The 24386-nt window shown below is 32.3% G+C and overlaps 2 protein-coding genes and 1 pseudogene across 2 annotated transcripts in view; all 3 read right to left on the reverse strand.

Annotated features, from left to right (window-relative positions):
- LOC130828144 (branched-chain-amino-acid aminotransferase-like protein 1) overlaps positions 1 to 6199 on the reverse strand; it is a 25808-nt gene extending 19609 nt beyond the window's left edge. The window contains exons 1-3 of the mRNA XM_057693959.1: positions 5965 to 6199; positions 411 to 509; positions 22 to 93 (exon numbers count right to left, since the gene is read on the reverse strand). Coding sequence (XP_057549942.1) covers positions 22 to 93; positions 411 to 509; positions 5965 to 6042 — 249 coding nt within the window. The 5' untranslated portion in view covers positions 6043 to 6199. The remainder of the gene's footprint in view (positions 1 to 21; positions 94 to 410; positions 510 to 5964) is intronic.
- A 757-nt stretch (positions 6200 to 6956) lies between these two features.
- On the reverse strand, positions 6957 to 12464 carry LOC130828499 (uncharacterized). Its single transcript, XM_057694478.1, has 6 exons — positions 12247 to 12464; positions 11717 to 11801; positions 11326 to 11382; positions 9866 to 9982; positions 9707 to 9777; positions 6957 to 7326 (listed from the first exon to the last, which is right to left on the reverse strand). The coding sequence occupies exons 1-6, from the start codon at positions 12300 to 12302 to the stop codon at positions 6957 to 6959; spliced, it is 756 nt and encodes a 251-aa protein (XP_057550461.1). The 5' UTR covers positions 12303 to 12464.
- A 2660-nt stretch (positions 12465 to 15124) lies between these two features.
- LOC130828501 (uncharacterized) lies at positions 15125 to 21321 on the reverse strand (annotated as a pseudogene).
- Positions 21322 to 24386: the final 3065 nt, after the last annotated feature.

Consider the following 24386-nt stretch of genomic DNA (forward strand, 5'->3'; position numbering starts at 1 on the left):
AGACTAAAAGAGATGCATTACCTTACAAAAGCGATATTTCTTATTTCCTGAACCGTAGATAACATCTTTGACGACCTTCTCACCATCACATTCCTAATTAACATGATAAAAATAATCAATACATAAGAACGTAGAAGATTACTAGTTATGGAACTCATTTTTCATTTGAGGCATGCTTGAATCAAGAATAATGCCTTAACAGAGATTGTTAGCCCATGGAAGATGAATAATGGGTAACAAGTCCCTCATCCCTCCCTTCTCCCCCACAAGATCCCTAAGCATCTCATTTACCACAACCTCCATTCATTATCAATTACTTCTATTTGGTCCAGAAATCAAATTAAAGTGACATACTTCAATCAAAACCAAATCAATGGTGCTACAACTAATGCATTCTTTACGATACAAACCATTTTCGATAGAACCTCGTCTAAGTAAGGCCGCTTTACGCCCGTCTGTTGAAGATAGTTCCCATAAAGTGGTTCATCAAGCACTTCAATATCATCCCGCTACAAAACAATCCACAACAATAACAATAATAATAACAATATTAGACATGATGAAAGGGTGAGCTAAGCACATCAATGGAGAAAACATTATGAAGAAGAAGAAAGAAAGCATTTTGTATCTTATTGTGTTTACACAAAAGACAAAGAGGGGTATATATACAATTGCTATGTGCGGAGAGAGAAAAGAAAGGCTAGCAAACTAGGGCCCTAACAAACTAGCTATGACGTGTCCCTTGTATAACAAACTAAATAATAAACTATATAACAAACTTGGCTACTGGAATACAAAGAAGCTAAGTGATATCTTCTGGTGAAATAAGTTGTAAACCATGATGAGCAGCAGCATTTTGTGGAGCCTTGATATATTCAACATCCCCCTCAAACTTGGGGTGGTGTTGACCAAACCAAATTTGCATAGTATAGGCTGGCTAACAGAAGAGGGAAGAGTTTTAGTAAACATGTCTGCAAGTTGTTATCGAGTAGGAATGTAAGCAAGTTGAATGAGCCCTTCAAGAACTTTCTCGCGAGTAAAGTGGCAATCAATAGCAATGTGCTTCGTACGCTCATGTAAGACAGGATTATGAGCTATTTGCAAGGTAGATTTATCATCACAAAATAATGTCACAGGATGAAGATGAGACACACCCAACTCATCAAGAAGACGAACCATCCAAGTTATTTCTAAGGCAGTAGAGGCTAAGGCTCGCTACTCAGCTTCAGATGAGGACTTAGACACATAGCCAGTAACGAAACGGCGCGTATCAACGCAGGCGCCCCAATCAAAGTCTTGAAGACTGGGGGAACCTTGTAATAAGATGCCTTGATGAAGAGTATGAGCCACGTAGTTAACTGTGTGCAATAAAGCTGAATAGTGATCGTCCGTAGGATGTTGCATGTATTGACTTAGAGATTGTACAGCATAGGAAATGTCGGGGCGAGTATGAGTAAGGAAGTTTAACTTCCCAATGAGACTGTGGTAATGCGTAGGTTGTTGATAAAGTGGGGAATTGCTTGCTTGTAGCTTAAGATGAACAGGAAGGGGAGTGGCGACTTTGTGAGTGGGTGTGAAACCAGACTCTTTGATCAAGTCAGAAGCAAGCTTTCTTCGTGAGATTATAATTCCTTCTGGAACATAGGTCACCTCAAGACCAAGGAAATAATGAAGCTTTCCAAGATCCTTAATGCTGAAAACCTTATGCAAATGAGCTTTTAATTTATGAATACAACCAATATCATCGCCGGTGAGAATTATATCGTCAACATAGACAGCAACAATAGTAATAGAAGTAGGGGTGCATTTGATGAAGAGAGAATAATCATTCTTGGACTGAGAAAAACCTTGATGAGTTAACTCAAGATGAAGTTTAGCGAACCACTAGCGAGACGCTTGTTTTAGTCCATAGAGGGAACTTTTGAGTTTACAAACTAAGTAAGGATCAACAGTTAAGCCCTCCAGAGGTTTCATATATACTTCCTCATGTAGATCACCATGGAGAAATGCATTGTTCACATCAAGTTGATACAAAGGCCAATGACGATGAGAGGGAAGAGTGATGATAGTGCGAATAGTAGTCATGTGAACAACGGGAGAAAAAGTCTCTTGATTATCAACACCATATTCTTGGGTGTGACCCTTAGCAACAAGGCGAGCTTTATATCGCTCCAAAGATCCATCAGCCTTAAACTTAACCTTGTAGAACCATTTACATCCAATAGGATGTCTTCCAGTAGGTAAAGGGACAAGGTCCCATGTATTGTTGGCCTTGAGAGCATCTAATTCCTTTTACATGGCATGAATCCACAAGGGATCTTTGATGACTGTATTGTAGGTTCTGGGTTCAATGAATGAGGGAGTAGATGTGGTAGAGGAAGTTACAATATTACAAACATATTGTTGCAGGTAAGATGGTGGATTATGAGGCCTAGAGGTGCGGCGTAATGGAGTAACAATTAGGACAGGAGCTTGGAGAGGTGAAGATATAGGAGGGAAAGAATTAGGAGTAGATGAAGAAGGAGGAGGACTAGGGGAAATTGGAAAAGAAGATGTGGACGGGTCATGGGAGTAGTCAATGTCAGTAGGTAAAAAGGTAGGAAAAGGTAGGTAAAAAGGTAATGAAATAGGAATATGGGTAGGACGGAGATGATAAGGGAATATGTGCTCATGAAAAATAACATCCTTAGCCAGAAAAAAAATTTTTGTTTTCATATTGTAGACCTTGTACGCTTTTTGAGCAAAGGGGTATCCGATAAAAACACATGGGTCAGTGCGAGCGTCAAACTTTTTGCGTCCTTGTTGAAGAGTGGACATAAAACTTAAACACCCAAAAGCTTTGAGATGATCATTGGTAGGGGCTGTATTGTACAACCGTTCATATGGAGAAATATTACACGAAGAACTTAAAGGCATACGATTAATAAGATATGTGGCACATTGAGCTGTTTCTCCCCAAAAAGAAATAGGGAGATTGGACTGAAATAAGAGAGCACGAGCTGTTTCAAGTAGGTGCTTGTGCTTGCGTTCAACAACCCCATTTTGTTGAGGGGTCTGAGTACAACTACGTTGATGATGAATCCCTTTAGCATCATATAATTGCAATAAAGCACCTTCACACAATTCTTTGGCATTACCGGTACGCACTTGTTTAACATTGGTGCGAAACTGAGTTTCAACGTATGAAAAAAAATTGCATATAACGGTAGCACATTCATCTTTATGTTTCAACAAATATAACCATGTAGATCTTGTATAGTCATCAACTATTGTAAGAAACATATTATAACCATTGTGTGTAAGTTTACCATAAGGTCCCCACAAGTCTATATGCAACAAGTCAAAAGGATACTTTGTTCTAATTTCACTGTGAGGAAATGAGAGCCTATTTTGGCGTGCAAGTGGACATATAGTACAAATCAAGAATTCTTCAACACAAGAAATCTTAAGAGCAGGATACATAAGTTTTAGCCTATGAAATGATATATGTCCATGCCTAAGGTGTAATAGCCTTATTTCTTTAATCAAAGCATGAGTAGTATTATGACTAAGTAGGCTATTTTTAGGTGTAGAGTAGTCTTGTACTTTAGCAACTTTATTGGAAACTTCAAAGTGGTTTTTTTCCTCTGTGCAATATAGTCCATACTTCATCTTACCAAGAGGTAAGCCCTCTTTCTTGAAAAGGTCCTGGTACCAACATTCAAGAGGTGAAAAGATGAGTGAAATAGCATTGTCAGAACATAATTTGTGCACTGAGAAAAGATTATAGCGTATGCTTGGAACATAGAGTACATCTTTTAGAGTGATTTTCTCACTAAAACGAATGTCTCCAATCTTGGTAACCTTTAAGCTACTGCCATCAGGAATGATAACTTCATGCACATTACGTTCCACATCTCTAACATTGGTGAATAAATTGAGTGTTGCACATATGATCTGTGGCACCACTATCAATTATCCAAGTCTATAACATAGATTTAGAGGCAAGGCATAAAGTACCTGCAAGATTACCAGAGGTGATGATATTGGAATCATTTTCATTAACACCTTCTTTGTGGTCAGTAGTTGTTGCCTCTTTCTTATTGAGCAACAACATTAGATTGTTTAGTTGTTCATTAGTAAGTCTAGTACCTCCAAATAGTTGTACCAACATCAGTAGCTTCATGTAAAACATTAGCAACAACTTTTCTTCCTTTGGAATCAGGATATCCATGTATCTTGCACCATCGTTGAATGGAATGGCCTCGAATCTTACAGTGATCACAGAAGTAGTTGTTGCTCCTCTTGATTCGTCCATTTGGCTTCTTGTAGTTGTATTGGCCTTCACTGATTCTGTGATGTTCATAAGGTTTTCGTTTGTCAGCAACAAAAGCCATATTCTCAGTATTGGCTATATTGACTTTGCAAATATCTTTGTGTCTTTCTTCCTAAACCAAAATCCTATATGCAACCTGCACAGTAGGTAACTCATTCATCATAAGGATGTTAGTGCGTGCCTGTTGAAACTGCTCATTAAGCCTCATTAAGAAATGAATGAGTCTTTGATCTTGTTGACTCTTCAAGATACGTTTAGTGAGGGTGCAAGAACAACCATTACAGGTGCACATAGGTAAAGGATCCAGATGATCTATCTCATCCCAAAGTGATTTCACGCGTGTGAAATATTCTGCTACTGTCATGTTTGATGTCTGTGTGAGGTTTGCAAGTTCCTCTTGCAAGCTATACAGTTGTGCTGAAGAGGATTTGCCAAATCTCTCTTCTAAATCACGCCAAATCTCATGTGCATTGTTATAGTACATAACACTTTTAGCAAGAACTCTATCAAGAGAGGCGATGATCCATCCGATTACCATGTTATTGCACCTCTCCCAACACTTTGAATCAGAGGAATTAGAGGACGGTTTTACAGCAGTACCATCAACAAAGCTCAACTTATTTTTTGCAGTTAAGCCTATAATCATGGATCTCTTCCAGTCTGCATATCCTAATCCATCAAAAGAAGTTGATACCCGTTTTATACCGGCATGATCAGAAGGATGAAGGTAGAAAATACGTGCTGGATTTTGAGTTGGATCAACCTCAGAACTCGCCATTTCTTGAATGCAAAACTAACGTTTGACAGAGAATAACCAGGAGAAAAAGATTTTGAAAAGAAAGAAGGAAAAGAAAATGGTGGAAAAATGTTTTTAGGGAAGCAGAAACACCTGCTCTGATACCATGATGAAATGGTGAGCTTAGCACATCAATGGAGAAAACATTATGAAGAAGAAGAAAGAAAGCATTCTGTATCTTATTATGTTTACACAAAAGACAAAGAGGGGTATATATACAATTGCTATGTGCAGAGAGAGAAAAGAAAGGCTAGCAAACTAGGGCCCTAACAAACTAGCTATGACGTGTCCCTTGTATAACAAACGAAATAATAAACTATATAACAAACTTGGCTACCGGAATACAAAGAAGCTAAGTGATATCTTCTGGTGAAATAAGTTGTAAACCATGATGAGCAGCAGCATTTTGTGGAGCCTTGATATATTCAACAAGACACAATAGAAACCTAAGCATTTTGTGAGAATTATGAGTCCGCCTTCTACTTGAAGGCTTTCTCTATCACTGATTCTCACCCCCTACAGCAAAATCAATTCACATCCCCCTCTTCTCCGTAGACCTTGTGGGAAGAAATTAAGCATTTTAAGCAATAAACACACATTCATACTTCATAAAGCTCAGAAATCACAAAATTATAGCCTCAAATGAAATGTATTGAAAGTGAAACAGCATATAATTCAAGCATTTCAAAATTTATCGGGTAAAGATTTAAATTTATATAAAAAATGGTCAACGATCAAAATGATACAACATGCAAAATTATTATTGGTTGAAAATCTAAAAAGTTGATTAAGAAAATGCAAAGATGAAATGAAAAGACGAAAAGAAGGTTAGCAATGAAGATGAAGTGCTTACTTGAGCGAAAGCATACATGAGACTGGTACTGAGTGATCGAGGAGCAGACCATGAGTGAATCACTTCCACTTCCGCCATTTTTACTGATGATGATTTCTCTGAAAAATCTCTACCAGTGTGACTCCGTGGGCAGTGACAATTTCTACAATGTTTTCGATTGTGAGGAGATCAATCAGTCGAAGGTTAATTGGGGTCGTTTCAATCTCCAGTAATCAGTGTTTTAAGTAAAGATAGTTAAGATACCATTTGACTTTGAAATTAATTAATTTTTTAATAATTATACCAGGTAATTCCAAATTTGCTATACTCGAAGTACCCAATAATTGGTCTATCTCAAAAGGGTAAAAAAAGTGTGAGGCAATTCATTTGTTCTCTACTTTTACTTTTTATGTAGATTTCAATGTAAATTAAGTAATTTTATTTATGAGTTTTTGAAAATTTAAATAATTTTATTTAAAAAATATATATTAAGACGAATCTATCAAAATTTAATATGAACATGTGTTTTTCAAATTGGAATAAAAATTTACTAATAAGATAAAAAAAACTTAATTATATATGTAAATGAGAATTTAAAAAATGAAAACTATTACCAGAAAAAAAATGTGACAATTATTATGAGACGGACTTAAATGTAATACATAGAAATTCCTATGGATCTATACTATCTAATTGGAATTTTTTATTTTTTTTGAATAATATATGATTGGAATTTCATAGTGAATATATATGTAGATGAGAATTTAGTTTTCCATTTAACCTTTTAATTATTAGGTTTTTTAATTTTTAATTATTTTTCTTTTCTTAGAAATCAACCTGCAAAAATCGATCAACATTTGGGCAACAATATTTCCTGAATAAGTGATCCTAAACAATAACGATATATCAGATAGACAAACAAATTTCAAGTGTTGAGCCAAGTCTGGATTAAAGATCATCCAGAAAACTTGTTTAACATCTAATAATTCATTAAAGAAAAAACTTTCACTAGTTCACTTGCTATAAGACTGCAGAAACAAGTGCACATCTGATCTTCTATATGAATCCATGTAAGGTAGTAAGTTAAAAGGCCAAATCGATCCAGTAATGTCTCTAATATCGAGATTATTTTGAGAACATAACTTTCGAAAGTAGTTGAAAGTATCAATGTTTCTTATCACTGAGGCGATAAGTGCGACAGGACCCGTCGCCATTTGTTCAAGCAAGGATTTCAAATTCGAAGACTCTAGTTTCGCTTTTCTATCAGTATCTCTATTGTTGTTCGGTTTGCTGCTGATGGGTTTTCTTCGAGTAAGAAGAATCGAAAGAACTTTAACAAGATGTGGCAGGCACGAGGGGTCGTAAATTACATCAGCACCCAAACTGCAAAGGCAAGTAAACAACAAAAATCAGATCACAGATTCTAGTAAGATCAAGCACTCATCATTTTATTATGCCGATGCCATTAAGTCAGATGTACACAACCTAACCTTTGTAATAACAGAGAGGTAATCGAAAAAAGAAAATAATGTTCTTTCTATTAGAGAGTTATTCCTAAGAAAAGGTCATACTTTCGAGTAAAATACTCGTTCTTTAAAATTTGTTCTAAGCTCACTTAAGCAACTTCTGGGAGAAATAAGTAGAAGCAAAGAGTAAGAAGATCCTCCATAGAAAAGCTAGGAAAACTAAACCTTTGAGAAACAACTTATAAGAGATAATAAATTAGTAAATGACCATTCTACAAGCAATAACCATTCTTTAATATTCAAAAACGTCCATGCTCGAGCGTCGAGCTGCCTATCCAGTCTAGTCCATGGTTGGATGCATCCATGTCCAATACTACTAAAGCCTAATCATCCAGTTACTCAAACTTGGCACCAGCCCCATACTACTAAAGCCTAATCATCCAGTTACTCTAATTTGGCACCAGCACCACTTATGCCTGCACTCAATAATGATTACAGACGTTTGCCTCCAATGAGACCCGAGACTGTTAAATAGCTAACCAGAAGAAGATGTAACTGGCTGCCTGCTTTTATCTTTGACCCATTATGTTAGAGCAAATGCTCTTCCAATAAAGATTCTAACTACAATGAATGATAAAGATTGCAAAATTTAAAAGAAAACAATCAAACACACCAAGAATTGGAAGGTGGTAAAATCCTAATATCAAATTGATATTAGACTATAAAACCCACCCAACGAATGAAGACAATTGTATTGATTAGAGTTCTTGATTACACACACTAATCAATTCTAACAATGGAGAATGAAAAACTATAGAGATTACAAGAGCAAATTGAAAACCCCCAATTTCACTCAAGAACCCTAATTTACGGCTCTCTCTCTAACTAGATCTCTCTCACTTACAAGAGGATTACAATGTGTTTCTCTCACTTGATACCACAACAAAAGATGTTTACAATATGTATTTATAAGGTTCATAAGTGTGAAAGAACAGAAAGGAAAAACACGTGGAAACAGAATCCAAAAAACAGAAGCTGCACTCGAAGCCCTGTAGTCTGTTCGACTGGAAGCTTGGGTCGAGCGAAACTGCTCGACTGGTCGAGCTACCTTCAGCAGGTCGAGCCAATGTGCTCGAGGGGTCGAATGAGGGTACCGTAACATTTTGATGTTGAGCTTCAAAAGATCCTTCATAAGCCCATTTATTCCAAGCACAAAAAGACCACACCATCAAGCTAAAATCGAGATTATGAGCCACACATATCACATTAAAATTTTTACCATTAAACAGAGTAAACATAGATTCGTCCACAGGAAAACATAAATGTAGGTTACAAATTCCATTAGTTGATGTATTCTGTGTTATCATAATTATCCTTAATTCATACTCCTATAAGAATTTTGTTGCTTGCTTAATTATGTTAAGGCGGAGAATTGGTAAACTCCTTTACCTTATAAAGTTAATTTAGCTTTCAAATAACATGCAGAAGGATATGAATTTCCAAGCCTTAAAAGGCGTATTATATGCTTACTCTGAGGATCTTAAATCAAGTATTAGATTCCTCCCACTATTACAAACCCCCAGAAACAACAAAAAAACCAAAAAAAAAAAAAAAAAAAAAAAAAAAAAAAAAAAAAAACAGCATTCACTACTAGGTTTTTTACTCACTAATCAGTGATACCAGATGGAAAACAAACACCAAGGAGTTATAACTCCTAAAAGAACACAACAATCACGTCTAGGCTGGGTGCACAAGAAGTGCACAAGATGCAAAGAAAGACGGGGAGGTGCGTGAGGTGGGCCTAGGCAGAGGCACAGAATACAAAAATCCAAAAAAATTACATCTCTTGGCGTGCACGTTTTTCCCAACACACCCGCACCTAGACTAGCATAGCCCCATGCAGTTTAGTGTCCCTCGCACTTTTTATAGTTAAGTCCACAAATATGAGGACAATCCGTCAAGTGTAACCGAACAAAATGCAAATGATACTCAAATGTTGGAGAATAAAACAATGCAAGGATAACGTTTGAAAACTATTTACACACAACAGCAAAACTATCCAAAAAGGTTACTCAATTAAACGAATTTGATTTTGAAAGCAAATCACAATATCGAAAAAAAAAAACTAGTAATTGAGTAGTGAGAGTAACACTAAAACTTTTTGAAGTGGCATTGACTAGAAAAGTCTCAAGAAAGACAACATAAAAAAAACATACAAGACACTAGATTGAAGAACCAATATTATATAGAAGAATATACCAGTAGAATAATGGAAAACTAATGAAAATTTTTCTTACACAATATCAGGCTGGAATCGCCAAAGCTCACTCTCTTCTGCAGATTCCCATGACAGAGGAATGCATTGTACCTACATCAAATGAACCATTAAACATAAGGCATTACGAATATGCATTCACATAAGAGTTTCATAAAGTTCCTCATAAGTCAAAACTTACCGTACATAAGCTACTGTCACTTTTGTCTAAAGACACATCTAAATTTTCAATCTTATTCATCTCCAAATTAAGCTTTAAATTTTCTAAACTCGATGCATCACCATCAGTCAAAACGACCTGCATCAAAATACAAAGTCGAGACTCAAGAAGTCAATCAAAGTGCAGTTCTCTTTTAAGAAAAGCTTTGAGATAAGAATGAGCACATCTAGAAAGGATCAACATCCAAGGAAAAATAAGGTCCACATTACCAACAAGCTATCCTTCAAAAAGGAACACGAAGAAGAGTTTGCAACACTAACATATTGACAAGACTCTAAGGGGGTATTTGCCTATTTGGTATGAGCTTTTTAAGTCTAAATAAAGGATAACGGATTCACATAACTCATTCCATTATCTAGTGTATGCTATGCGATTGGGTTAACCCAATCCCTTTCATAAGGGTAATGGATACCTCCAAATTGCTACCGCTCATTTCTCATTAGAAATCAATTCCTTTCTCTGGTACTCTCTATCTTCACATTCTCTTACAAGTTACATCTCTTTACACAAAACAAATAATAACATTCAACATCGCTCATATCTCTCTTCAAGCATTCCTTTTCCATTACATTTCCATTTTTCATACAAACACCCCTATGAGTGCACAGCCTACATTACAAAAACATAAAGCAGGTTGATGATGAAACAGAGGAGCTACTCAAAACCTTGAGAAATGAGGTAAATAACACTGTTTGGATAATAATATAGACATGAGCAGAAGAGGAGGAAAAGAGGAAAACAAAGGGAAAGATAGAGCTAAATTTTCCCTCCAATCTCCCCACCATTGACGGGTGGTATTCATTACCCTAGGGAAAATGGATACTTCCTCTCCCACACTTTTCATATCCCAACCCTAATTCAAAGGAACCTGAACCCTAGCCTTTCCCTTCCTTCCTTTTTTCCATTTCCTCTTATCCAAACAAAATGTAAGCGAAAGATGAGAGATAAAAACAATAGAATTTTGTGAATGTACAAATAATCGACGTATGTAAAGCATGTGAAGGCAAGAGTAAATGACACAGAGATGCTAAAAGATATAGGATATATTAAGTGAGACATTCAATGCTCTACAGTTTATTTCACGAGATAAATGTTTTGTATTTTTGTTATAGATATGTTTTCAAGAATTCATCAATTTTGGCAAGAAAATAGAGCTCCATAATTGAAAATTGAGGAATTCATTCTTAACACAACAATGAACATTGAATGGCAACTCTGTTCTAGCCCTAAGAAATAAAAAGTGTTGAAAAACATTAAATCCAGAAAAATAATTAGCCACTTTTTGTCAGAGAAGAATAGGGGTTGAAATAAATGAGTGTACCTTGTACAATGTCAAATATAAAACAAACATAAATCACCAATGAGTGAAGAGTCATATAAATACGTTGTCATATTATGAAGGAATGTATAGTAAAACAAACCTGAGAAGCTTTGACATGATTAAGGCAAACGCCAAGCAGACCTACACCAGAGCCAACCTGTTTAAATTCAGCACATGAAAGAGTAGAATCATTATAACCAACAGTGTCAGACAGTCCATATTAGCACATAAAGTACTAGAATAACAGAATTAACAAATTACTACACTGAACAAGTCAATTTTATTTACTTGATTGACAACAGTTTCAATGGGTCAAGTATAGAAGATAGATAATGGAAAAGGCATATGGAAAAAATTGAGCGACTAGTGCTACTAATTGCAACTTGATTTCTGGATTGAAATCACCAAGTTCTTTCACTAAACCCAACAGAATTTCTTATACTGTTCAACATATGAATCTATTTTAAGAAATTTGATAGCTAATACTTCACCTCAAAACATAACTTCTTCGTAAAAACTTCAGTATATGAAAGAATAAACTCTGACAGAAAAAGACTAGAAGGCCAAAGAGCACACCTACACACATCATAACACAATTAGCTTAACTGGACATGACAAATGAATTAAGTAAATTACAACACCAACAGAAACCAGAACTTTTCTGTGTGGGACCAACTAGATCAAATCCACCAACAAGAACAAACATGAAACACCACAAGCTATATACAATACTCCATGTATAGCCACTCACAAATCTGCAGTATACATTTTGCAATTCATGATAAAACATGGCTAATAGAATCATACCATTACTACCATTACAACCAAAGAGGATCATTTAATATTTAGTTCGACATAAATGTCTTTACAAGAAATGCTTGATCTAACCATGGTACACATATAGTTGTGAGATTAAGAAGAATCATCATTTACAACACCTCTCAAAGGGTTACCAATTTGCTCATATTTAAGATTGACAAACATAATAGTGGGAAAACTCCAAAAGAACTGAAAAACTTACCTAGTGTCCCCTTGAAGCATATTGAGAGAACATTGCAATGGTACAACCATCTGCATTTGACCCCAATGACTAGGCACTTGACAACAAATTACCAAAGGAAAAAAATCTTAGAAAAACTTAGAATCCACAAAAAAACCTCCATGCTAAATGCCTATCAATTCAAATCAATTAATAGTCAATAGTTCTTACCATCGTTAAAAAGAAACGATACGCGTTTCACAATCCATGAACTTCCATTAGCTGGTGCATCTTCCTGAATTTCAAAATTCATATACAACAACACAGTGCACATGGTAAATAAGAATATAAAATTTTCAAAACCACACAGAAGTAATGACCCCTAACCAGAACTGACCGTTAGAGAAGCCATGTAGTCAGCACATCGCTCATAAAATTCATCCAAGACATTTCCACTAGAAGATTCCACTTCTTGAATGAGCTTCTTCAGAAAATTTTTCAAGTAAGGTGCATAATAGTTATAATCCTGCAATAAGCGCAAGCAGTCATGGATTCTGATTTAACAACAAACTCTTACAGCTAGAACGACCTGAGCTCGATTAGAGCTCCAAGAGGAGGAAAGGCCCACAATCACAAGATGAATTCAGAAGTAAAGGAAGGGAAAAATAGACATTTCTCCATCCAATTTAGCATACAGAGAAAAAAACCGGGACCTTACAAGGTACCTTGAGAAAAATATTCATTTGAGGCCATGCCCAAGGAGTATACCGTCAACGCATCATTTCTCTCTCTTGTCAATTACTACATTTATTTCTTGTTACTACACAATAGTGTAAGAGCTACCTCCATTGTTGCAGGGAGGAAAAAAAGTCCTGCAAAAGGCAGTCGGAAGCCAGCGTACTGCAGGTACATCAAAATATCCTCCAAGGGAAACCCTCCACATATTGTGGACAGATGTTCCGCCTAGTCTACTACTCAAATCATCCACAATTGTTAAGGGAAGAAAAGAAGGCCCATTGTCGAAAATTTTAAGGGGCGAGAGGGGGCTTTGTCGCCATGGCACCATGAACTTTTTCCCCTTAATTAACATATATAATGACAACTTCAAAAAATATAATAATGGTTGGATAAGTGGTCACACATAGCTAAGATTAAGTTTTCAAACCTTTGCCCCCTCTTTTTTTTAACACAATTTTGAAAGTCCAAATTTCAAACCTTTGCCCCCCTCAACTTTTGAACCAAGTTTTGCTTTTGCCACTTCCATTATTACCCTCATCACCTCATGCAAACATTGTAGATACAAATCACTGGTTTTTATTCCTTTCTTTCTGGGCCAAAGATAGTGCATGATATAGAGCATTTCTAACTGAACAAATGCATATCAATAAAAGATCTTCACCTTTTTCAATAAAATGGCAAATTAGAGAGCATATTCACTGGAATATGTAGAATAGAACTAATTGTGAACCTTTTGCAATAATAACAAAATTAAACAAAACCCATTAACCCATTACTCTGCAATGTTCTGTCTACTGAAATAAATCATAAAGTATAATACTAGCAAAACAAATTAACTATCATCTCAGCAAAGAACCCATAAAAACGCAGACAGAATTAGCATTTCACATATGTTCCAAAAACAACTATTGATTCAAAACTATCTCAATCACAGTAAGGAAATTGTAACTTGGGTCATTTACAAAATACAATAATGTCAACCAATCAAAATCTAATCAAATCAATATCAAAGGGGAGATCATGTCTTCTCATCTGGGTTCGATTCTCCATACCCCTCCCCTTCACTCAACCTACCCTTTGCCCCAAAAAACATATATCATATTGAATGATAGCTTACACTGTTGTTAATGCAATATGTCCAAATAAATTCTTGCACATCCTTCGAAATAAAGCCACACCCACACTTTCTGCACAAAAAGCGAGGGACTGTTTAATTTAGAACTAAGAAACGAGAAGGAAATATATTTGATGCAGCATATTTGAGAAATATGGTAAAAATGCACATTATATCTCTACGTTTTTACCTTGCAAAGGAAATTAAACAATCTGAAGGTTCCAAAGAGAGAAAAGCAGAGACTAAGTACTGCTTAGCAAGTTCCAGATTGGCCATATCGAGCTTCAGGTTGTGGTTCGACATGGCCAATTATAATGCAAGTGTTCAAGAGAATTCGCAACAGGTTTAGGTTACTGTGAGAGCACTAAAAAAACATTTTCTCACCAATTTTTCTCTACACTTTTCCTTTTCACCATATTAAATTTTGTGTTAAAATATTTACTAAATTAATTTATCTCATTAATGAGAAAACAAAACAATTTCCTCATTGCTTGTCTACTTTCTCCCTTCTACTTTTTTTACTCTACCCCTTCTCTTAGTTTTTATTTTAAAATTTAGGGATATTATCAATGGTACCCCTATATTGAAGCAACTAGATAGATACTCGTGCCATGCACGGAGATTAAAAAAAAATTTGAGTTAATTTTATACTTGTATTATAATTTTTGTAAAGGTTATTAGTTAGTATTTTAAATATTATATATATATATATGTATATATATATATATATATATATATATATATATATATATATATATATATGTATATATATATATATATATATATATATATATATATATATATATATATATATATATATATATATATATATATTATAGAATATCTAAAATTTTTGTTCAATAAAATTAGGAAAATAATAAATGGTAATACAATAATTACAACTAAATCAAAATTTTTATCATAAAAATGACTTCATAACTTCAATATAGATCACCTTGTGACTAACTTGCATGAAACACCCTGCAATATATATATTGATTAGTTATATTAATAATAAAACTATCAAAAGGAAATTACTTAAAGAATATAAACGCGTAATTTTTTGCCTCATAAGTTTTGAAATACTTCTTTATATACCACATTGTCAGTAGACGACGACAACGTAGTTGTTTGATTATCTTTGTCAACAATAAGAATTTTAAGTCCTTTCTTACTTCTCACTCTTGATATGGCAACATAAAGTTGTCCATGACTGAATACAGGTTTAGGCAAAAACAATCCAACATGACTCAATGATAGTCCTTGACTTTTATTAATAGTCATCGCAAAACAAAGAATCAAAGGAAATTGTCTTCTTTGAAGTCTAATTGGAAGCTATGTGGTATCTGTTGGAGTTAATGTTATTCTTGGTATGAAAACCTTTTCTCCTTTATTGCATCCCGTAAGAACAGTTGCCTCGACAATGTGATCTCCAAGCTGGTTGACTACCAATCGTGTGCCATTACACAATCCAGCTGTTTGATCAATGTTTCTAAGCATAACAGGAGCACCAATCTTCAATTTCAGCTCATGATTTGGAAGGCCAGAGCACTTAATACTATTTAAGTACTCTACAGAAAAAGCATCGGCATTAGACTCAAAACATCCATCTGCTTTACTTATAGAATCAGAACTTAAGTAAACCTTTTCGTCCCCAGGTAATAATGAAAGAACATATTCATTCACTTTTCCAACAATATCATTTGTAGGACAAAGTATGGCCCTTTCTTGAAAAAAGTTTGTGTCACTTAAGTTCTCCTGTATGGATGGATATGTACTTTCAACTATGGCACCAATAGGATCTACAACATCCTTAATGAGAAATTCATCAAGAATATCAATAATGGCTTCTCCATCATTAGGTTCCCCTAGTATGCCATCACCAACCTTTAAAATCCAATCAGCGAAATCCTTTAAATCATTATCATCAACAGACTGAGTTTGCAACCTCATGTTCTTTGTAAGCCTTAAAACCTTACACGAATGCCAAATGTAAGAAGAGTTTAATGATGCAAAAACTATATCTTGTCGTGTTCCTTTTGGAATAACTGGTAATACTTGCCTAAAATCACCTCCAAAAACAACTACCTTACCAGCAAATGGAAAGTCCGAAGCAATACCATTTGAATCTCGTAAAGCATCTCGCATACTTCTGTCCAAAGCTTCAAAACAATATTTGTTCGTCATAGGGGCTTCGTCCCAAATGATGAGCTTAGTCTTATTCAACAAAGAGGTTAAATCGCTACCCGGAGTAATACCTCTGCACATAGAATCAAGAGTGGCAATCAAGGAATTCCAAATCTTGAATGTGCAGTTCTTCCTCCTGGCAGTAATAGAGAAGCAATACCACTTAAAGCAACAGGAAGGACAATATCCCCTTTTGATCGAATAGCTGCACACAAAGTTCTCCACATAAATGTTTTACCGGTTCCGCCATGCCCATAAAGGAAAAAAACACCACCTTTATTATCATTCATACCCTGCATAATATCATCATATATGATCCGTTGTTCAACAGTCAAACATTGAAATAACTGCTCATGCTCTATGCGTAGTGCTTCTCTATCATAACTTAACTCATCAGCTATGAGTCTATTAAAACTATCCTTAATTATTAATTCATCTGGAAGTAACTCATTGCTATAGTTGCGTAGTGAACAACCATTATTCTGCAGAATCTTCTCTATATCAACTAATGCATAGCATTTCAATTGTTCATCACTAAGCTTCAAATCTGTAATTATCAATTATAAATTATTATAATATTTAATGGGTAAACATGATTAATAAAGCTATTTGTTAATTAAATTAAATAATTATAAAAATTACCGGGAAATCAAAGTATCATGCGTTGCCTATATAGTACATCTTCTGAAAGCACATGCCATGTACTGTTCCAAACAAATTCAGGTCTAGATATACTATTAGACATAAGCAAAATGGCAAATAATTTTCTTAAGTAGTGTGCAGATCCCAAAAAACTTGCCTCTAATATACCATCAATATATTCTTTATCATCATCTAACAAACCCATTGCATAGCAAGCATCTTTAAATGTAGGGTAGAGAACACCATTTATGGTACGTATATCTTCAAAACTTGTTGGGTCCTTAACATAGTTCAGAAGAGTGCGTAAGTAATATCGTTCACCACATCCTGGAGATACATGATAAAGTCTACCGATAGAAAAACCTCTCTTACGAATGGTCCACTCACGCTCTTTTCTCTTCCAAACAAATTTCCCAGGAAATTCAAAATACCGAAGTTCTCTAGAATTACATTCCATCCAAGCCAAAAACATTGACTTATCAACCAAAGGTTTATTCAAGACATTTTCAATTGTTTCATTTTTATTGAACACAACAGTATGTTCTCCTGGTAGGTGAAAATTCAGTCTCTCAACAGAAGGAAGCCTATAGTGAATCTCGAAGGCAAAAATTCTCCAAATAGCCTCACAAGCCGAAACATAACGACAATCATAATATTCCTTGATCTCGTCGATAGTATTAACATCGGCATTCTCATTTCATTTCCTAACTAATCCTGCTGTTACTCTATCATTACCCTTATTAATGTACTTGAATAAATATTTGATTGCCCGAGACTGATTGCACCACTCTACATTTATGTGTGCTTGATATTTCAAAAGTAAAGTAGGGTTATAAGGAACAACAAAACGATTATCAATCGACACATTGTTGTTGTCCACAATAGCCCCCGTATCCCTTCTCCTGTACACAGGATATCCTTCATCACTTAGTACTGTAGTATTGTTGAATTGTTTTGGATATCTTTTACTACAGCTTCTATCTCTCTCATACACGGTGAATTTAAATTTAAGGTACCACATGGACCATGTATCATAAAATCTTTTACATTCTCGTACAAAAAGGGAAAAAGATTTTTATCTGGAATCTCTGCAGATATTATGTTGTCTACATCTTCTATTCTTGGAATTTTATCGTCTCGATGTAGAAATAATACAATGTGTGCATGTTGTAGTCCTCTTTTTTGAAATTCAACACTATAGACAACTACAAATAAATTAAAATTAGAAGCATGTTAAATAAATTAAATCTTCTTCAATATTTATCTATAAAATAAACGAAGCAAAGTAAGTAACTAACCTGTATTGGCTTTGCCAAACAAACTTCCTTTTGTAATATCTTTCAACAACTGGTCCAATTTAAGCTTGAATACACGACAAATTATATCTAGTCTATCTTCAGGTCGCAAATTCCTCTTCTTAACGAATCTAGATATTTCAGCCCATTTGGAATTACACGTGCATGTAATGAACAGGTCCTGATATCCATGTGTCTTGCAAATTCCCATAGCATCATGATATAGTTCAGTCATAAAACGATCACCTCCATGGAATGTAGATGGCAACACAACACGACGACCAGTATTAGATAAATTTGGAATACCATTAGAATTCGAATCAAGCAAACTATTATAATTTTCAGCCCTTAATAGCGTTTGATTTTTACGGACAAAAAATAGCCTTTCTGATTCAATCATTGTTCACCCAAAACGATAAACTGTTGAAATAATTTCCCAGATCGTAAAATTGTATCTGCTTCATTTTCCCTATCCATCAGTCTATAGGCAAACCATTCACGCATGGTTTTGATTAGAATTCGATGAAGAGTAAGACTCCAATCCTCTATGATTTATACCAATTCTATACCCATCTTCTCTATATACAAAAATTAAGGGATATTGTAAAGCTAGATATGAGGGGTGCAACTCACTAATACGCTTGAATAATCCACTTCGATTCTCAATAATTATGTCCCTCTCTTCACACGAACTACCAATATCTCCTACAATAAGGGTAGCTACTTCAGATGCAGATGGCATATTATATGTCCTACCATCTGTAGCTCTTTTTCCAATCAACTTTAATTGAATGTTAACCTCATTATTCAAGTCAATTTCTTCACTTGCCATTTGGTATACCTTAGCATACGGGTTAAATTCATCAATCATTTGTTTTAATTCTTCCAACAAAACATCATCAAATTCCTTCGTACTTTCAGAACTGAAATGAATGGTCAAAAAATACATTAATATATTTTACTTAAACATAAATTATAATAATAAAAAAATAATTTATTGTAAATTACCTAAAAGCACGTTTTCTGTTTTCAATCTCATTTTCAGTATCTACGATGTATAATTGTTGAAACTTTGCTATATTTCCTTCTGTTGGCAACAAACTACCAATTCTATGGTAATTTTGATCTCCTAGTCTAAAACAATATGGCCCTCGACCTTTGTTAACAGTATTATCTACTCGACCTCCCATTGATGTAAATGCAAACATCATGTTAAACGCACGTATATTTTCAACAAAATATCTACTCCTAGAATCTTTCCTGCTCAATAAATCCTCCAAAAATCTCGGTGGGTTTTTAAGTGTAGGAATTTGAGCTTTGTCTTTCATACAACATAATGAAAACTTTGCATTTTTCAATGATCCATCCTTCCGTGCTCTTTCGTTTGCCCACATAAAGGCCAAACAATACTCACATTTAAAGTCAGGATCTCCAACATCAAAATACACTGTAAAAAGAATATTACACATTAAATATTAATAAATTACTAAAAACTAATTTTTTAGTATACACACACACACACACACACACACACACACACACACACACACACATATATATATATATATATATATATATATATATATATATATTACCTTCACCATCTGTTCTTGTAAATTTTTCATCATCTAAAAAATAAATAAAAATTAATTTTATTAGTATGATGTAAAAAGTAATGTATAAGTTCACTGCATATTTTTTTCTTAACTCAAAAATTTATATGACATCAACTCTATTTAATATTGGGATATTATAGAACCTTATACATAATACTTAACTGTATCACTATTATTTTCTAAATGAGAATCATTTAAGTCAAGAACGTTGGTTGTATGTCTTTTGATGAAATTTCTACCAATAGTATACTTTCCAGCCCGAGTAAGTTTGTTTGAGGATACTTGAGGATAAGTGGGTATAGAATGCGCCGTTGATTTTTGTAATTGCAATAAATCAACTACTATAAATCAAAGAATTGAAAACTATTATTAATAAAAGTCATAAGTCTATTAATAAAATGTACAATAATTATTTTTTTCATCATACTTACAATCCATATTAAAATTGGTAATATTTTTGAGTCATGTGAGAATTACCTGACAATAAATCTTCATTGTCTAGGTTATAGGCTTGGTGCACAGTATGACGACATTTTGAACGTGGATGAGAAAAATCGACTGTACAAATGTGATAAAATATTAGATATAAAATATAATTCATAAACATTAAAAATTATATTTTATATTTAATTTATAAGCTAAAATGTACTCTTTTTTATTCATTATTATTATCCCATTTGATTTTTGAACAATATTTATCAATCATTTTTACACCATCCTTAACAATGATCCAATTATAAAGGTTATGAAACTATTTATTTATTTCCCCTCTCCTAAAGATCATCTTTTAATCTATTTTTATTAAAAGTAATTTTTTTTAACATGTAATCATCTTTATTTTAAAAGTCCCATCTAATTCTTGTCAACCGATTGCTCAACTGATAATAGCTTACTCTTTGACGTCTTTAGTTAAAATATAGTCAAATGTGATTTATGTTAAGTCTTATTGTTGAAAATTTTATTATTTTGATAATATTTTCTCAAGTACAATTAATGATATTTAAGATTAAAATAATAAATTAACGAATATGTCAAAATCAAATAACACAAAAATAGTGAGTAAATGGAAATAGTAAAGTTTAATGTTATTCGACTCATCTAAAATTAATTTTTATTAATAACAATTCTTTTATAGTTTTGAATAATCTCCAATTACAGTTATTAACAATTTATAAATAGTAGTATACTGATATTTGTACAAAAATACATTTATAATCAAGTATAATTAATGATATTTAAGATTAAAATAATTAATTTGAGAAATATGTCAAAATCAAATAAGACAATAATAATGGATAAGAGAAAATAGCAAAGTGTGATATTATTTGATTCGTCTAGATTTAATTTTTATTAATACAATTTTTTACAATATTAAATTATCTCCAATTATAAATATTACTAATTTAAACAATATATTGATTTGCATATAAAATAAATGAAAAAAAAATAATAGAAAAGAGTGGGAAAAATAAAAGTAAAAACCATTCATATAATATGGCATCGGAAAACAATGGGCCAAAATCATGTTCCAATACCATTTTGTTCTTTCAAGTCATGATGATTCTGTGTTGAGAAACGGTATTAGAGTAAATGCATAGGTTATGAGTATCTCATTTGTCAGTTTAATAGTAATGCACTTGCACAACTATTAACTCATCTCTTTCATTTGCCATCTCTAAACTCCAATTTTTTTCTCTAACCATTCAAAAATTCTCTCTTAGTATCTAAGACTTTTATGTAGTTTTTACTGGTTTTTTCAAGTCAGATTGAAAAAAATATTTAAGTTTATCTTTCAATTTTAATAAAATCACCGGTATTTAATTTTCTTCTCTAAAATTGTCTTAATTGATTAATCTAGATATATCTTATAAAAAACTAAGTCGATTTATTTTTTTTTTTTATGTAGAAAATTATTTTTTGTAGTAGATTTTTGATAAATTAGATTAACATGTGATAATATGAGTCAATGCTTTATATTTTATAACATTCAATCTAGTTTATTTTAAACGATTTCGAAAATACTAAACGATTTTATCCTTTGATTTTTACAAAATTATTTTTTTTTGTTTGAAAATTTTTATTTGATTTCTGTAGATTTTTCTTATGAAAAAATAAATCGATTTATCATTTCTTTAAGTTGAAAAAAAAATTTTTAGTGATTATTTTTTTTTTCTAAAATTTGTTTGTTTATAATACGATGAATCGACTTTTCAATATTTAAAAGGGTTTTCATATAATATTAGGAGAAATTTCACAATTGGTTTCTGGTTTATCTACTCCTCTAAATAAAATCAGGTATCCCTCTTTCATATATATGATAATACTTGCAATTTTGTTGATAGATGTTTATACTTTTTTAAAATGTAGTTAACTGGATTATAATTTGATCTACAGTTTTATCCATGTTTGATTTTGAATGAGTTAACATAATTGTTAAAATAATTTCTAGATTATCATTCAACTAATCAGCTAATTTTTTGGGTTTATTTTTTTAAAAATAATATGACCTTTAAAAGGTAGAACATAATTTTGTTCATAAATTAATACTATATGTGTACAGTAATTATGCATGTTTTATTTTGAGTAATTTAACATAGTTATTAAGCAAATTTCCAGATCGATCTATTATTTAAACAGAGTGATATTTTTTTGGTTAACTCTAATAAATAATAAATAATATGACGCATGGAAAAAGTAAATCTGTTTGTTCATATCAACATGTAATAATCTTCTAACTATTTTCCGATTATAAATTATAATTTTGTTGTACTTTAAGTGTGTATATACATGAAAAAATAAACTACTCAGTATTTATTAAAAAATGTCTTCAATTTTCCTTTAAAAATAACTTAAATAAAATTGTTTTATACAATTATTACTTGATAAAAAAAAAACAATATGAAAAAAATATCTATTATTATACATTATGTTCTTTGGTCTAGATGTTCAAAAAGCTTGTTTGATGTAAATTAACATGTTAAACAATTACCTTTATTGTTTAATGATGAATGCATTTTATTTATACATTTGATAATAAAACTAACTGTTGATCTGTTTAATTTTTTATACATGAAAAATTAATTCATGCTGTTAACAATGTGGGGGCGTTTGTTAAAGATATGTACACAAAGCTTGGAATCACTTGGTTCTTACAGGTATTTTCTTTAAACATTTAGAAATAATGTTGCATTAGAAATTCATCAACATTTCTTATAACTTAATAAAAACATAACTTATTATTGTAAATTGTTTGTTGAATGATGTTAAGAGCATCCAAGTTAAATATAGAAACTGCTAATATGAATGTTTTTCTCAAAAGTGCATTTATATTAAAATTAACATATAGAATCATATTTTATTATATGTATCATTTTTAATATACTTACTAAATTAATCTTTGTTTCCATATTATTGCGATTGCATGATATTTTTGTGTGTAATATATTTGATCATCATATTGATTGGTATCTTTATGATATATTTGTTTCTTTTCTGAATAATAGGGTGATATTTTTGTAAAAGTTATATTAATCTTTAAAATAATTAATTTATTGTATAAATTAAAACATTATTTTTTTACTGAATTTATTTAACATTTATATTGAACTTCAAGTGTAGGTCTTCATTTCTTAGAGTCATGTAGTCATCGTAAGAATTTATTTATTTTAATTATTTTAATTATGCTGTATCAGTATTAACTCATCGCAAGAATTTATTTATTTTAATTATACTGTATCAATATTAACCTATTAACAAATCAAACTTTTTATCTTTCAAGTGAATAGCACATTAATTCTATGAACCATATTTAATTTACTACTTATAAAGTTTTTAAAATCGTTATATATATACACATTTAATATATATAAAATATGAAAAATTAGATCTTTTAGTATACAATGTTCCCTTTTTATTGTTCTTATAATCTATTTTTAAGAAATATTACATTTTTAATAATTACCATATCATGTACAATTTATCAATTCAATTATAAGATTTATCGATTAATTTATTTAACTTTTTCATGTAAGCTAAATTATCTCATAGTATTTCAATCTTTACTAATTATGTTTACATGATTTTGGATTAGAGCCATTTAATCATTGCAGTTCATCCGTTTTGTTTTATTAATAATATGTTTATACAATATAATGTTGGATTTTAAATGATAATAATTATTTACAAAGTTTTGGTTTAAAAGGATGAAAATCATAAACAGTAATTGATATTATTGCTATAAATTATTTAGTGGTGTTATATATTGTAAACATCCTCATATGAAAATTGAAAATGTTTGATTTGTCAAGGATTAGTAAATAAATAGAAATTAATTGCTATAAATCATTGAAAATTAATAGATAAGTAAACAGATTATAGTTTTGAACATAAATAATTCGTTCCAAAAACAATAACAATGACTAAAACATGAATCAATTATTCTAAAAACACAATCCACATAATGCATCAACTAATAAAATAAACTAAAAAGCATTGTCTATTAGAAGTAATAGATCTAATTTATTATAGGGTCTTTCTCCTTCTTCATAACAATATGTTTTTTGCTGGTAGAACACTCAAGATCACTTATGT

Source organism: Amaranthus tricolor, chromosome 12 (assembly GCF_026212465.1).
Source record: "Amaranthus tricolor cultivar Red isolate AtriRed21 chromosome 12, ASM2621246v1, whole genome shotgun sequence".
In the NCBI taxonomy this organism is placed as follows: domain Eukaryota; kingdom Viridiplantae; phylum Streptophyta; class Magnoliopsida; order Caryophyllales; family Amaranthaceae; genus Amaranthus; species Amaranthus tricolor.